Source organism: Periplaneta americana, chromosome 11 (genome assembly GCF_040183065.1).
Source record: "Periplaneta americana isolate PAMFEO1 chromosome 11, P.americana_PAMFEO1_priV1, whole genome shotgun sequence".
NCBI lineage: Eukaryota > Metazoa > Arthropoda > Insecta > Blattodea > Blattidae > Periplaneta > Periplaneta americana.
This window is the reverse complement of record NC_091127.1, coordinates 120,951,427-120,966,907: the sequence shown is the minus strand read 5'-3', so window position 1 is coordinate 120,966,907 and position 15,481 is coordinate 120,951,427. Positions and strand designations below refer to the sequence as shown.

Below are 15,481 nucleotides of genomic sequence, written 5' to 3'. Positions count from 1 at the left end.
ATTGATTTAAACTCCGCATACCACAACACAGTTTGCGCTTTCATCTGAGGTGTCGCCATTTTGACAATCGATACAATCTACGAAAAGAAACCGTGTCTGTGCACCATCTACCGACAGGATTCGAAACTTGTTGAGTTTTCCTTTCATATAAACGTTAGTGTAAGGTGCATATCAAGCTTTCAGGTATAACTGCCTGTAAAGTGAATTTGAATAATTTCGAGGGAAAAATTGTTCCGGGGCTGGGTATATAACCCAGGACCTTTGGTTAAACGTACCAACGCTCTACCAACTGAGCTACCTGGGAACTCTACCAGACACCGATCCAATTTTTCCCCCTCTATATTCACAGACCTCAAAGTGGGCTGACGATCGTCAAGCAACCAACATTGAGTGCACACTAACTCTGTGTGACTTAAATTGTGGTTTTCTGTTAACGAACAGTGACGTGTATTATGCAAATCAGGCTTTCAGGTATAGCTCCCTGTAAAGTTAATTTGAATAATTTCAAGGGAAAATTGTACCGTAAGGTTCTGTCTTCAACCGTTTATCAGTCACATACAATTGAAATTAGGTACATTCGAGCGGTCCACTCTGTACATCATTCTCGATTGAATAGTATTGTAGATACATAACATCAAGAGAACTTTTCGTACTTAGGAGAAAGCGATGTACTCAGACATGGAGCATGCTAAAATAAATATAATTTTTAAGACTGCTGAAAACTTGAAATCTGTACTGCTAGAGCATTAATTTATTTTAGTAGGTTATTTTACGACGCTTTATCAACAGCTTAGGTTATTTAGCGTCTGAATGAGATGAAGGTGATAATGCCGGTGAAATGAGTCCGGGATCCAGCACCGAAAGTTACCCATTTGCTCATATTGGGTTGAGGGAAAACCCGCTAGAGCATTAAGATACGAGTAATATTCTTTTACAAGCACTGAATTGGGTACATAAAATATTACTGTTGTGGCGTTTTTGTTTTAAATCAACAAAATTGGGAAGTAAATTAAGCGAAGATTGAGAAAATATACTCACTTCTGCTTCTCGTCCTGGTCCCCACATCTTGGTGAGGGTCGTATGCGCGTCCCTGAGGCGACCTTTCCGGATGAGCCAGGACGGTGTCTCAGGAATGTACAAGAAGAATCCCACGATAGCGAGTATGTCACCACACATGGCAATTGCAGTGGCCGTCCGCCAGTGCAAGAACGTACCAAGGCCTAGGATGAGTAGGATGCCCAGTAGGATTGCAATCTTCATGGAGTTGCCGAACACAGGCCTGAGTTTGGAGGAGGACAATTCGTCCAGGTAAACCTGTAGGGGAGATAATGTTACTGCTTTGACAATCGTTGGATTCTGCGTCCTCGACTACTTTATCGATTTAGCCTACTCTCTTTTAATTAATTTTATGTACTTATTTATTTACATATTTATTTATTTACTAGAGACATTTCAATACAGGGCTTCTATAAAAGATCTTCCCGGTTTCGAACAAATGTAATTTACGTTCTATGAATCTGAGGTACATAAAAAGAGTACCAATGAAAAGATAAACTCAAAAAGGTTTAGTTCCTTGCCTTGAAGATGTTCAATTTTTTCGCCCTTGGTAACACGACACACATAAATCCTATAGTCAAGTTCCACGTAGGTACGCGGATTTTCCGACCCCCAGATTCTGAGGTTATGTCAGTTCACCTTACCAGAAAGATGAAAAGTGGCTTCGTCAGAAAACACCACGGAACGAATAAATTCATCATCGTTTTTAATTAAAGTCTGCATACTTACGCAGAAATTTCTTCATAGCAGTTTCTTGCCTTAAAATCACTGTACCATTTACGGGTTGTAGGCCCACTGGGTGGATGTGCACCAAACTTTGATCTGTCATGCCATTGCACTTTAATAACCGATTGGTTCACATGAAAATCAAGCACACAAAAAACTTCTCTGTCTATAGCAGTCATTTCGCCTCAACAATGAACAAATTAGTTTATATGCGCTATTATGAGGCAGTGTTATCAACAAGAAAAAAACTGTTGCCACAACTAAACTTTATGAGTTTCTTTTTCCATTGGTACTATTTTCATGCATCTCAGATTCATATAACGTAAATTACGTGTGTTCGAAACCGGAAAGGTCTCTTGTAGGAGTCCTGTATACATCCACAGTAGGGCGTATGGAAATAAAAATTTTCGAATTTCAAAACGTAGGGGTGTACAAAAGTTATCTTGCAGTCTCTACTATAATCAGTAAAAAAAAAGTATATGGTTCTGATTACATTTTGCACCGAGTAGCAGGAGGTGTAAAGATTAGCGTATAAAATTACATTTTTATTTATTTTTATTTTCATAATTCTTCGGTTCATGGTAAATAGGGCTTAAGTCACTTCATTCTTACAGTTTTTAGTTTCGAGAAAGATATTAAAAAGCACAACTTATATTGTCATTTGGTAGTTCGGACTTGTGTCTGGGTGGAATACAAGTAATAAGACAGTAAAATGACAAATTGCCTTAAGTCTTATTTTCTAATAATTTGTCGGTATTAACAGTTTATGTCGATATGTGCTCTTAGTATCATCACTATATCATGTACTGAAGAAATATTATGTTGACCAGTTAAGATATTTATGTCTCTGTACTGTACTTAAACTAACAGGTGCCAACATTGTTTGATGAACTTTGATGAAGTTTGTTAGATTTATATTTCCACTATTACACTCTACAATATGAAAGAATAGCATTAACGACTTACTGACTGTGTTGTTAAAATATGTTCTATAGTAGAAAGAAGCTCACATTGATAAAGACAGATACATGTTTTAATGGGAGCATTTTCTATAGGTATTTATATTTTTTTAATATAAAATAGGCAAATTGACTCGCTCTCTAGCTTAGAATGAAAGTAACATCATGAGTATAGTGACTGATATTAATTATTTACTACATGCAACTGGTTGCATATGGATTTTTTTTTTTTGTCTAGGGCCTACTGCAATACAGTTTTCTTCGAATTTCACTCCTTACAAAAATAATAACAATACATATATGAAGGATATTGAATGCACTGAATTCCTACAACACTTTCAGTAACTCGTTAATGGTATTCTTTCATATTCTAGAATGTAACAACAGTGGAAATATAAATATTACAAGATTCCTGAGTAATACAGTGTTGGCACCAATTAGTTTAAGTACAGAGGATAAAAATCTTACGTGGTCAACAAAATATTTCTATAGTACATCATATAGTGATGAATAAGAATCTGATTTGATCTCACGGGATTTAGACTTGCAGAATTTCTATATAAGCTTAGATGCTAAATGCTCATAGACATATATTGTCAAAAAAAGATGGAAACTGGATGATGTGAGGAATATTCTTCTGGTATATTTTTGTTGGTATTCTGTGAATGAGGGACTGAAGTTTCTTGCGGTGTAATTACGACAGAATACTAATCTAAGAATTTATCTGCCAGCTCTTTCATACCCTACGAATTTCTCAATTTTTTTCTGGAAGAAATTGCCTTATTCAGAAAGTATTGTCTCTGCGAAACGTCGCGTGAGACTACTGAGGATTCTGTTAAAAGAGGGAAGAAATTCCATTTCATAGATCTTCAAGGTCACAATGTCTAATCTAATGTTATAAGACCGTTACTTAATACTTCAGCTACAATATTATAAATCTAATGAAAACAGGGCTATTATTGTAGTGTTAAAGAAGACGACAATTTTATAGGATCTACTTATTAATCTAGCTATTTGAGGAACTTACAATTCTATCCACAGCGTGCAGAAATTAATATTACAAAATTATTACAATTCCGGTTGTGAGGACAAGACCCTTTGCGATGCCCTCAGTCATTCTCCCGGCAAATATGGTGCTGATATTTTGGGCTGCAGCTATTGTGCTCCAGCCTACAATGTAGATCACGTGTCCCAGTATAATCGTCTTTTTTCGTCCCCAGAAGTCTGTGACGATGCCGCCGAGCAGGAATCCGAGAGGAGAGATAATCGAATAGACGCTCACTGCAAGACACAAAATGCAAGTTTTTTGGTATATTTCAGTGAATAGAAAAAATGTTTTATACAATGATCATTTGTGTGTGCACCGATAAGTTCCATATGTAATTTCCAATTATATCGTCGAAAATATTTATCTCGATCTTAATAATCCCATGAACAAAGAACAAGTTCCATAGAAACATACTCTTAATTATTAAGAAAACAAATTTCTTATTCATTCATTCCGTCTGTAGAGGGAGTAAACGGAGAACACATAGTGACCAATTAAATATCTTCGTGATCATTTACAAATTGTTTCTCTTAACAGTCTATTTCCATTGTGGTTTTTCTTGGAGTTTCCCAGAGTTTCATTTTAGGATCTCTCTAAATACATTGATAAAAAATTAAGATAGTATATTGTGTTGTCTTCCAAAGGTTACTTGAAATATTGGCTGAAGAACTAAATTAATTGGAGCTATCAATAAACAAAGTGAATTTCATCTTTAATTATTTTAAAAGCAAGAAAAAGACACTTTACGGTTCAATGTACAATTTAGCTCTTGAAGGTTCAGAACGAAACTTCAGAAAGTTTAATAACGTATATGATATTCTGCCACTGCTAGAACTCCTCACGTATCACACATGGACATTATTAGACCATTGACATCTTGTTGAGGAAGGTTTCTCTACTCTTGAAAAATACAGTTTTCCAGCTGCTGTAAGTTCATTGGAGAGGCTTAATGACCTGCAATTCTTGTTCCTAAAGCATCACAGGTTTTTAGACCTGGTGATCATGTTGATCAGTTCATTCGAAGGATATTTTGTTGTTCAAACATTTCGTCTACTAAGCTACTGCTCTATGTGCTCGTGGATTATAGTCCATAAGAAGAAAGATTCACAAACAGCAAAAGCATTAAGCATTTTTACAGGTAGTAGAATCTCGTCCTTGTATCACACACCTATCTGTGATCTGCCATGGACGACGTAGAGATTCGTACAGCATCCAACGTTTATGTTTTCCCAAACCATTACTAAGCCTCTAGAATATGGATGCCTGTGTAAGGAAAAGATTGGTTATTTCTGGTACTTTGTTCCCTGCATATGCGTATTCAATGGTTGTCGGAATATGGGCTGAAATGAGATTCATCGGAGAACAAAACTGACAGCCTTTGCTCTCAGCCCCAGTTACGATATTCTTCGAACTCTCCGAGCAGATGGAGAAAGAGGAACTCTTCTTATTTGTCGTAGTGCGTAAAATCAACTTTCATGCAATCGGTTTTCTGTCGTTTGTGTGTATACATACGTTTCTGTTGCTAAACAAGCTCTCGCTGATATTGAATGGCTTTGCATTGGCGATTCCGACGAGCCAAAAGATATGTAATGATCGTCCCTTGGTGTTGCTGATCTTCGACGACCTTGTCTTCTGTCAATAGTTGCAGTATCCCGAAATCGTGTCCATATTCTACCGACAACATTTTATGATACTCCTAGCCTAACGTCCTCAGAAGTGTGCTGTATTCATACATTGGTGTTTGAATCATAGTTCTCTATATTATTGGTTGATTCAATCCGTGCAATGCGACGTAACAATTTTCAATTGAACTGTTTATATATATATATATATATATATATATATATATATATATAATTTATTTATTTAATCTGGTAGAGATAAGGTCATTAGGCCTTCTCTTCCACTCTACCAGGGGATTACAACTGCAATACTAACAATGCAATTACAATATAATTACAATTTATACTTTTACATGAAATTGATTTGTGAGTGTTAGCCGATTTTATAGGTTATTCTGTGTGTATATAAATTGTCATTTAGGTCTATCATAAAGTAGAATTAGGATATACCTGTAAATAATTTAATTATGTATCATGTTTAGTTAATATTTCATTATAGCCCGTGTGAGCTTGTTAATGTGTATAAAAATGATTTTTATATTTAAGTATGACTTCACTATTTTTGTCATTGTATCATGTGTTTCACTTCTGGTAGTGTGGAAGAGAAGGCCTCATGGCCTTAACTCTACCAGAATAAATAAATAAATAAATTAATTAATTTACAAATACAATAAAAATCACAGTACTAAAAGATTAACTGATTAATAAAGGCTAGACAGTTTATTGTAGAAGTTAAGAACAAAGGAAGATTTTTTACATCTGTAAAAATTAAACCTACTCTAAGCAGTAAAAGAATGCTTAATGAGTTTGTTTTTGAATACTGTTATATTCCAACAGTCTCTGATGTCACTGGGTAGGGCACGACAGCAATATTGTGTATGATGTTGAATACGATTATGTCTTATGTGTTGGTATGGCTAGAATGCGGCTATTTTGCGTGAGTGTGAAGAGATTGTGATACGATGATAGGTAATTGAAATGGGAGACAAGGTAGGTAGGTGTAGAGGTGTGAAGGACTTGGAAAAGGAGAACAAGGGAATGAAAATTCCTACGTTCGTTAAGCCGTAGCCAGTTTAGAGTTTGGAAGGATGGGGTAATGTGTTCAGCGCGACGGACATCGCAGACGAAGCGAACACAAGAATTATGAACACGTTGTAATCTTTTTGACTTGTTGACATTGAGGTCAGTCAGTAGAAAATCACAATAATCAAAGTGGGGCCTACGTTTTTAAACATTACTATTACATGGCGCCAGCGTCATGTTATCTATAAAGACAATAATGATTATAAATAACAAAGATTTATTTAAACATTAACATATAATAACAACTTCAAACCAGACTTTGTAACTTAACAGAATTAACGAAACGTATATTTGTAGCCAAGACTACGATGAAGGCATCCACATTACTCCGCCCAAAGAAACCTCCTAAAATAGTTCACTGAAATTAATATCCTTTATTTCTTTCATACGTTCTTAGAGCAGGTGTCCTGTAAGAACTAGTCTCTGACTCATCTGGTGTAAGGGGAGAATCCGAGAAAGTTTGTTGTAAAGCTTCTGACCCCCAGTTTGCTTGGTAACCTGGTTTTTGCCTTTCCACTGACACATTCACTTTCTTTCCTTTAATGAAAAAACTATGAATATTCTCTCGCTGGGTCTGACAAAAACTTTGAAATGTCCTTCATAAGGCGCTTCCAGTAATGTGCATGTCACTTCATTCCGCAGGAGAACATGTGAACAAGTATACAAATCTTTATGGATAAATACGCTTTCTCTCTAGTGTTGCGTTATAGGTTCTGGTCACAACTGCTGCATGTATCTTTGGAATTTTTCGACGAAGATATGAGGTACAGGAGTATCCAGTTTGGCAAAAGAAAACTCTCCGGGAATTTGCAGTGTCGTGTGGGACAGTAACTCTGCTGCAGAACACTGGAGGTCTTCTTTAACGGCTGTTCGAAGTCTGAGATCTACAGTGTCGACAATATCAGACCAGCCGTCATTACCGTGACATATTAGCGCTGTCTTCAGTGAGCGGTGCCATATTTCTATGATCCCGTTGGTCTGCAGATAGTTAGGCAGTAGGTAGAGCCTTGTTGCAACTCATGAGGCGTGTGAGTCCAGTGAAAAGTTGAGCCACAAATTGATGTCCTTGGTCTGTAGTTATCGTCTCGGGGTATTCCCAGCTACGGTATCAACAGTAACTTTCTGTACAGGAATTGCTTCGAGCCAGTGGGTATAACGGTCTATCATAGTAACGAAATCAGTTAACAGGCAGTAGGAGTCGAGCGATGTCCAAGTGTATATACCGAAAACGCTCGCATTGAATAGGAAAATGTATGGCACTCGTTTTAAAATATCAGTTAACTTTAGTAAGTTGACAAGGAAGGCATGTTCGTACCCAAGAGGCAATACCTTTCTCAGATTGTGGGCTAACATATTTTTGACGGATCGCTTCACTGGTCATCCTCACGCTCGGATGTGAAACGTTGTGTATCTGATCAAACAGACGTTTCCATAATAACGTAGGATATGAGACCGCGTCCTTCCACAGGATATATCACTGAACAGTGTGCTTTGTGAGTCATCGACTCGGACTAGTTGAATATTCAGTCCTGTTTTGGCTTGCAATAAATTCTGCAGCTCGGTGTCTTTATGCTTTTGTTGTTCTTCCTAATCTTGTACACTGATTATTGCCGATAGCTGAATTTCACTCATCTCAGTACCGGAGAAAGCATTTCGATATTGATTGCGAAGTATTTTTTGATGGAACAGAGCCAAATTCTGTTCAAATCTTTAATAAATTTTAGATTCGAACCTGTGCGCATTCCGTAACGCGAGTCCTGGGGTAAACCATGACGCTACGGTTCAGGACATTAATTTATTATGGACCTTTAAAGGCATTGTTACTTTTGTTCATCATACTGCTTTCAAATTCATCTTTGTTAAATCTAAAATTTGACTCTATTCTAAGAAGTAGGCCTATTATCTGTAATAAGTTTATAGGACGCTTGAAGTTATATGACAAGAATTAATAAACAAGATACACGAGGCGCATCCAGAAAGTAAGTTTCCCTATTTTTTTTTTTTTTTTGAAAAAGAGAACACACACTTTCAGGAAAACATTTATTGGCAACAGCTACAGCAATGTTTCAGCTATTTTTCAACATAGCCACATTCAGAATTGAGACACTTGTATCGTGGGATCAACTTTTGTATCACTCTGTCGTAGAACTCTGCCGCCTGGGAATAGAACCGTGTGTGACAGACGTCTTCAGCTCTTCGTCGTTGCCAGAGAGAGAGAGAGAGAGAGAGGGAGGGAGAGGGAGAGGGAGAGGGAGGGAGAGGGTGTGTGTTTGTGCATTAAAGAAATTTATCACCGACCGAACCTCGCAGGCGGCGGGATAAGGAATAAGAGCTTCCATTTCGGATCACTGCTGCCATGCTACTGGCACCAGGCGGAATCTGTCCGGCTGGCATATGATTGATACGTCATAGATCTGTTACGCATGCGCAATTGACACGGCTAATTACGTTTACTTTCAAGGGGAAAAAATCGGGAAACTTACTTTCTGGATGCGCCTTGTACATTAGAATTTAAAACTCATTAGTATTGTAAAACGGATTATCAAGAAGCTATATTTTAAGAACAGATTTAAATTTACTTAGCTTCATAGTATGGACATTCTTTTTAATTGATTGAACATATAAATTGAATTAAAAGTTTTACTTTTACTTATTCTAACATTGGAGGAACTGTTTGGGTAACTACGGAATTGAGACTGTTAGTCAAAATTATGCAAAATAATTTTATTAAGTATAAAATTGGATTTGAGGAAGATGGGATATGATGGCAAAGAATGGATTAATCTTACTCAGGATAGGGACCGATGGCGGGCTCGTGTGAGGGGGCAATGAATATCTGGTTTTAATAAAAGCCATTTATAAGTATAAGGCGCACTGCCTGCTGGTTACTCAATTCTTCTGGCGTACGACTTGTTTTTCAGAACATGACAAGATAATTCCATTATTTACATAATATATGCAAAAGTGATATACTGAAGCAGTTGTTTAACAATATAACAGAATAGCATGTGGCACATTCATCTTAATTCATTACTATTAATGTCGAATATTAGCTAAAAGTGTGGACAACATTATTGAGAAAAATTCAATTTGTATATTTCTTTGAATGCCAATAATAATAATAATAATAATAATAATAATAATAATAATAATAATAATAATAATAATATAGAATGATAATAATATTGTATGCTTCATAAAATATTGTCCTTTTATAAATTATAACGTGCATCCACGGTAAATTTGGAAAGTTTCTTATAAGATTGAAGATAAAGAGAGTAAGAAAATGTAAGTGGGAAGAGACGACCCAAGCAGTGAGACATATCTATTTGAATGTCATTTATTCTACTGACAGAGACATAAATTGAATTCAAATCTGACTTTCGAAGTACACATTCTCCAGCCCCTTACAATCTCTATTTTAGAATAAAGTCGCATAAAATCTTTCTAACCCTTATTAATTCAGTTTACATAGAATGAAATGTAATGAAATTTACGGGAGTGAGGCACTATGGCTCAGCACTCCAACCTGGTGCGATCTATTGCGCTAACCCTCAAGCTAGGCGCGTAGCCAGGTTTCAAGAAGGCAACCCTCCTCATCCCTAGGCCAGCCCCCTCCGTGCGTCGCCAGTCGGCGATCGCAGAATGCTATGGAATGATGAAATGGAGAAATGGAATGATGTAGATGCCTAACACGGGAAAAAATGGGAGAACCAGGAGAAAAATCCCAACTGCGACCTTGTCCACCACAAGTGTCACTATGAGAAGTGAGGTACACAATCATACAGCGAGGAATAGGCAATTATTAGATTATCCACTTTGTAGACTTAGTGTGACAAAAAAATACTATAAATTGATTGGAATCAAATTATTTAATAAGCTCCCTATAAACATTCAACTCCTTCCTGTTCAAATTTATAAAACAAAATTGTACAGTTAGTTAATTAAAAACCCACTTTGCTCAATAAACGAGTTCTTTGAAATTGACATACATTTTTAAACAATGCAGTTTTAAAAGTTTTAAATGTTATGGTTGTTGTTTCTTAATTTTTTTAATAATGAGATTTTAAATGAAACCTAGCGGTAAATCAATTTACATTTAAATTTCAATGTACTAATGAACAGAGCAAATTGCACTACCTTATGTTGCATTTTTTAAGTTTATTATTAGCCTCTGTTAGTAGTATTCTTAATTAGTTATTAAACATATGGCAATTAGTACTTGATACTGTCTTTTATCTAGTAAATATAGTACATTTAACTTTATATTATGTAATTTGATAAATATCTACATTGTTTTTATAATTAAATTTTTATTTTGTAATCTATGAAATGTATTGCAGTAAGATTGTAACATTTGACAATGTCTATAGTGAAGTTTTTCTTTCAATGACAATAAAGATTATTATTATTATTATTATTATTATTATTATTATTATGGATTTCAAAAATCCCATACTTGACCGGGACTTGAACCCGCGCCGCCTGCGTGAAAAGCTGGAGGTCTGACCGCTCAACCAACGCAGGGTATCAGCACAGTCTAGTACTACAGGCTTGTCAGAATCAGACACCGAATGTGCAGTTTGTGTGCGCAGAACGTCGGTCTGTGCAGATTGCGTCATTCACGTGTTGCTCTTACCAGTTCTTAGCCGGAGGGTTGTACAAGAATCTGTTCTGCGCTTCTTGTGTTCAATTAAATTGACATTTGGACATTATAAACATACTTAGCAGAAGGAAAAAAACACAATTATTGCCAGTGTCTATATTTGACAATAATAGTAACACAAGAAACAATCGACTTACTCAGTTACAATTCACAAAGCAGTCGTTTGTAAAGAATAACTTACATGATTTGTATACAGTATTTGAAGAAAGTATAAATATTGCAGTAATTTCGAAATAACAAAAAACGAACACAGTATTTCATTTTACGTAGTAGGTACTGATTATTTCAAAGTAATACTCTTTCATTGTTCATCAAGCATTATTGGGAGCCTTGGTGCACAAATGTTAAAGACAATATTTTACTCGCAATTATATGCAATAAGACATTGTGAGGCTTTTACACTGGAATCATTTCCTTACTGTATGTTAATATAAATTCACATTATTATCTATACTAATAATAAATCTGTAGCCGAAATTTTTCTGGTAATTTTCGATTTTCCAAAAATAATTTGTCCTAACATATATAATTAATCACCCTGAAACCGAAAATCGATTTTTTGAAATTTTTGTTTGTATGTTTGTCTGTCTGTCTGTCTGTCTGTATGTTTGTTACCTTTTCACGCTATAATGGCTGAACGGATTTCGATGAAAGCTGGAATATAAATTAAGTTCGTTGTAACTTAGATTTTAGGCTATATGGCATTCAAAATACATTATTTAAAAGGGGGGTTATAAGGGGGCCTGAATTAAATAAATCGAAATATCTCGCTTATTATTGATTTCTGTGAAAAATGTTACATAACAAAAGATTCTTTAAACATAATTTCCGATAAGTTTTATTCCTTGAAACATATTGATAGGACTGATATTTAATGAGATAAATGAGTTTTAAAATTAAAATAACTGCCATCTAAGGCCGTGTAATGAATTAAAAAACAAATGACTTCGTCTATAAGGGGCCTTGGACAGTAACAATCGAAAGCTATGAAAGATAGCCTACAGATAATGTTTCTGTGTTTGTATGAAGTAATATCGGAAGCTAAATTAACCGATTTGTATAATTAATTATTAATTCACTATTGGAAAGTGTAGTTTCTCTAGATGGGCATAATGCTATAATGTTATTACAGTAACTTCTGAGTGAATCGAGGACAGGTAAGATTAAAATAGCTTCTTATGCACAGAAAACTTGATAGGCTATTCTGTATATTCGTTTCCTGTATTTCCTAAAATAATTTTTATGACCAAATGAGTGGTCTCTGGATCAAAATGATCGCATTTTAATTATGCAAACACAATTTAAATTAAGTAACATAATAAACGATTTATCCTTATATCAAACACGAATGTTCCCTGGATCAAATGTCCTATTTTAATTATGTAATTACTTTATATTTATTTCTAACGGATGCAGCGGAGCGCACGGGTACGGCTAGATATTAATAAATTTGATAAATTAAGCATAAATTTAAATTTACACATAGTTTATTTGGGAAACGTTGAGAGCAAGTATCAGCAAGTTTGGAGCATTACTGAAGTGAGTTAAAAGAGTAGTTCACAAGCTGTGAAGCGAGAACATTTTCTTTATGTCAGGTTTAAAGATTTATTAACTTAAGTATATTAATATAATATAACATGGAAAATTCGCCATTATATATTTTTCCAGAAGATTTTTCCGCCTTACAAATAGTTGCTTTGTTCGATCCCTTACAATCTCAATAGCTTCATATGTATTCCTCATTCATTATTCTCATCACTTATCAGCCCATCAAATAAAAGTTGTAAGTCGTCTAACCTTTGATGGCTGTGTTATTACAGACTCCAAAATAACGCTTTTGTCACGTTTTTCTTGCCGTGAGAGTACTGATTAAGAAATAAGAACTGGCGAATATCATATTTTGAGAACTTTACTAAACTGATTTAAATTCTCACTTCATTATTAGGTCAACATGAGATGATGAAAGCCTTTCATTTTAAAATAATTACTGTTGGCTGAGGAAAACATTATAACAATTATGTTATATGATTCGTGATTTCTCTTCTTCGTTATATCTGTGTACTCCTTACTATATTTTTCATAACGCATTCACAATCACAGTTCAATGAGCACCCGTACTGATCTGTGTTACTGAAACCAAAGCTGTTCAGCTATTGCAGGTAATGTACAGCCCTGTCGCGTTCCCCTCCAAGCCGATTCACTCCCTCCAGGTAGGGGAATAGGAACTGCACGTTGCACAGAGACCAGTGCACAATGTATGCGACTGCACAATGTGCAGGGTTTTGACATGCCTGGTCTAGTACATACAGTCACGAAGCTCAATACGTAGTAAATATGCATCCATAGATAGTTGCTAACCACTAGGATCGCTATCATTGCCTCATTACAGACAATGCGAAATACTACAGTCTGTTGTTTCTAGCACCCTCAAACTCAAACTTCGTGACTATATATACTAGACTGTGGTATAACTTTATATAGAACTTTAGTGAATTTATTTTATTTTATTGGGTTATTTTACGACGCTGTATCAACATCTAGGTTATTTAGCGTCTGAATGAAATGAAGGTGATAATGCCGGTGAAATGAGTCCGGGGTCCAGTACAGAAAGTTACCCAGCAACTTTAGTGGATACATTCAGTATATGTATATGTTACCGCCAAAACCCGAAATACGTTAAAACCAGTTTCAACAACTACTATAAACTATAAACTAATTTAAGCAAACGAAAGCAGTAAAAAAAAGCATATATGCAAGGCCTACCAAAAGCCTAAATAAACCAAATATAATCTGACATAACGACAATTTGCTTTCTGAAGCTAAACAAACGAAACCTAAACTGTCACTGATTTTAGACGTTACAAATCTCACTTTCATTGTACATACACAAATACTTACACACATACTCACACATACACACATACATATTCACACATACACACATACATATTCACACATACACACATACATACATACATACCTACATACCTACATACATACATACATACATACATACATACATACATACATACATACATACATACATACATACATACATACAATTTTATTGTATAAAATACACTACATTATTTTTATGTGTAATATAAATAGAACTTCAGTGCATCGACATAGCGTACGTACATTGAACTTCAGTGAATAAATTCGTTGTATAATAATTCAACAGTTCAGTTCAGTGTATGTGGAAACTCAGTGGATTAATATGTATTGTATATTAAACTTTCGTACCTCAATTCATTATATATAGCACTTTCGCATTCATGGGTACTTTAGTGATTCTCTCTATTCTCTATAGGCCTATTCTCTCATCTAAAACATGATATGCCTTCGGGTGTAATAGGGTTCGTTATACTGGTTATAGAACAATAATAATAATAATAATAATAATAATAATAATAATAATAATAATAATAACAATAATAATAATAATAAAAACAATAACGTTAATAATAATATCTAATACAGCGAACTCTGGAACTTCACAAATATTACAAATTTAAACGTCTCATTTCCTACCTAATCACATAATATATCAAATATATTATTTACTACAATTTATTTTTTCCTTAACTAACGAAGTTGCATTATTGTTTACTGCATTACCTACGTTGTTTATGATTATGAAATTTATAATGCAAATAATTTCAAATTTCAAAATTACTTTACTGTTCTTTCAATTCCATGACTGTTGTAGAAGAAGTATGTTTCAAGCTCACGAAATATATTTTTCTTTCGTGCTTAAAACACCACTGTACGAACTTGCAGATTAATTCTTCTTATAGATGTCGAACTATTTTACATTTTCCTCTTCCATATCTGAAACTCTAGAATGCCATATCTTATTTTTTCTTATAGCCTAGTTCTTGTCGCTTTCTTTATTTTGGTTACTATTTAAATGACGAGAGAAATCTCACGAATGCCTGTCGATACTTAATCATGAATACTGAATGTTTCGCATCAAAACAAGTGGAAGTTTGATTTACGAAATCCAGTGAGAATTGTGATAGGCAAAGTTGGAGTAATTCTATAGCCCTCGCCAATCTGACTGCAGTATTATCTCATGTAGCATTATCACTCTTTAGTTAAATATACCGTTAACTTGCTGTAATTGCCACACTCATATCTTACCCAGTGGCGGCTTCTGCATGTTTCTTAAGAGGAGAAAAGAAATTAACAGCACTAAATGACACCTTCTTGAATGAAACATGCTACAAATTAGCCTACATGCACACATGTAAGACCAGGTAGTGTTGGGGTTGGCCTTCCCTTCTGTATAGCAATAATCTGCTCTTGTAAATTGAGT

The 15,481-nt window shown here is 35.0% G+C and overlaps 1 protein-coding gene across 5 annotated transcripts in view; it reads right to left on the bottom strand.

Annotated features, from left to right (window-relative positions):
* The window catches only part of LOC138709298 (facilitated trehalose transporter Tret1-2 homolog), a 51,882-nt gene that overhangs the window by 27,096 nt on the left and 9,305 nt on the right, over positions 1-15,481 (bottom strand). For 4 of the 5 annotated variants that reach the window (XM_069839968.1, XM_069839967.1, XM_069839970.1 and 1 more), the window contains exons 4-5: positions 3,814-4,022; positions 1,039-1,314 (exon numbers count right to left, since the gene is read on the bottom strand). In XM_069839968.1, coding sequence (XP_069696069.1) covers positions 1,039-1,314; positions 3,814-4,022 — 485 coding nt within the window. Of the gene's footprint in view, positions 1-1,038; positions 1,315-3,768; positions 4,023-15,481 lie in introns of those variants that run through there. The other variant, XM_069839969.1, reaches the window with a different exon arrangement.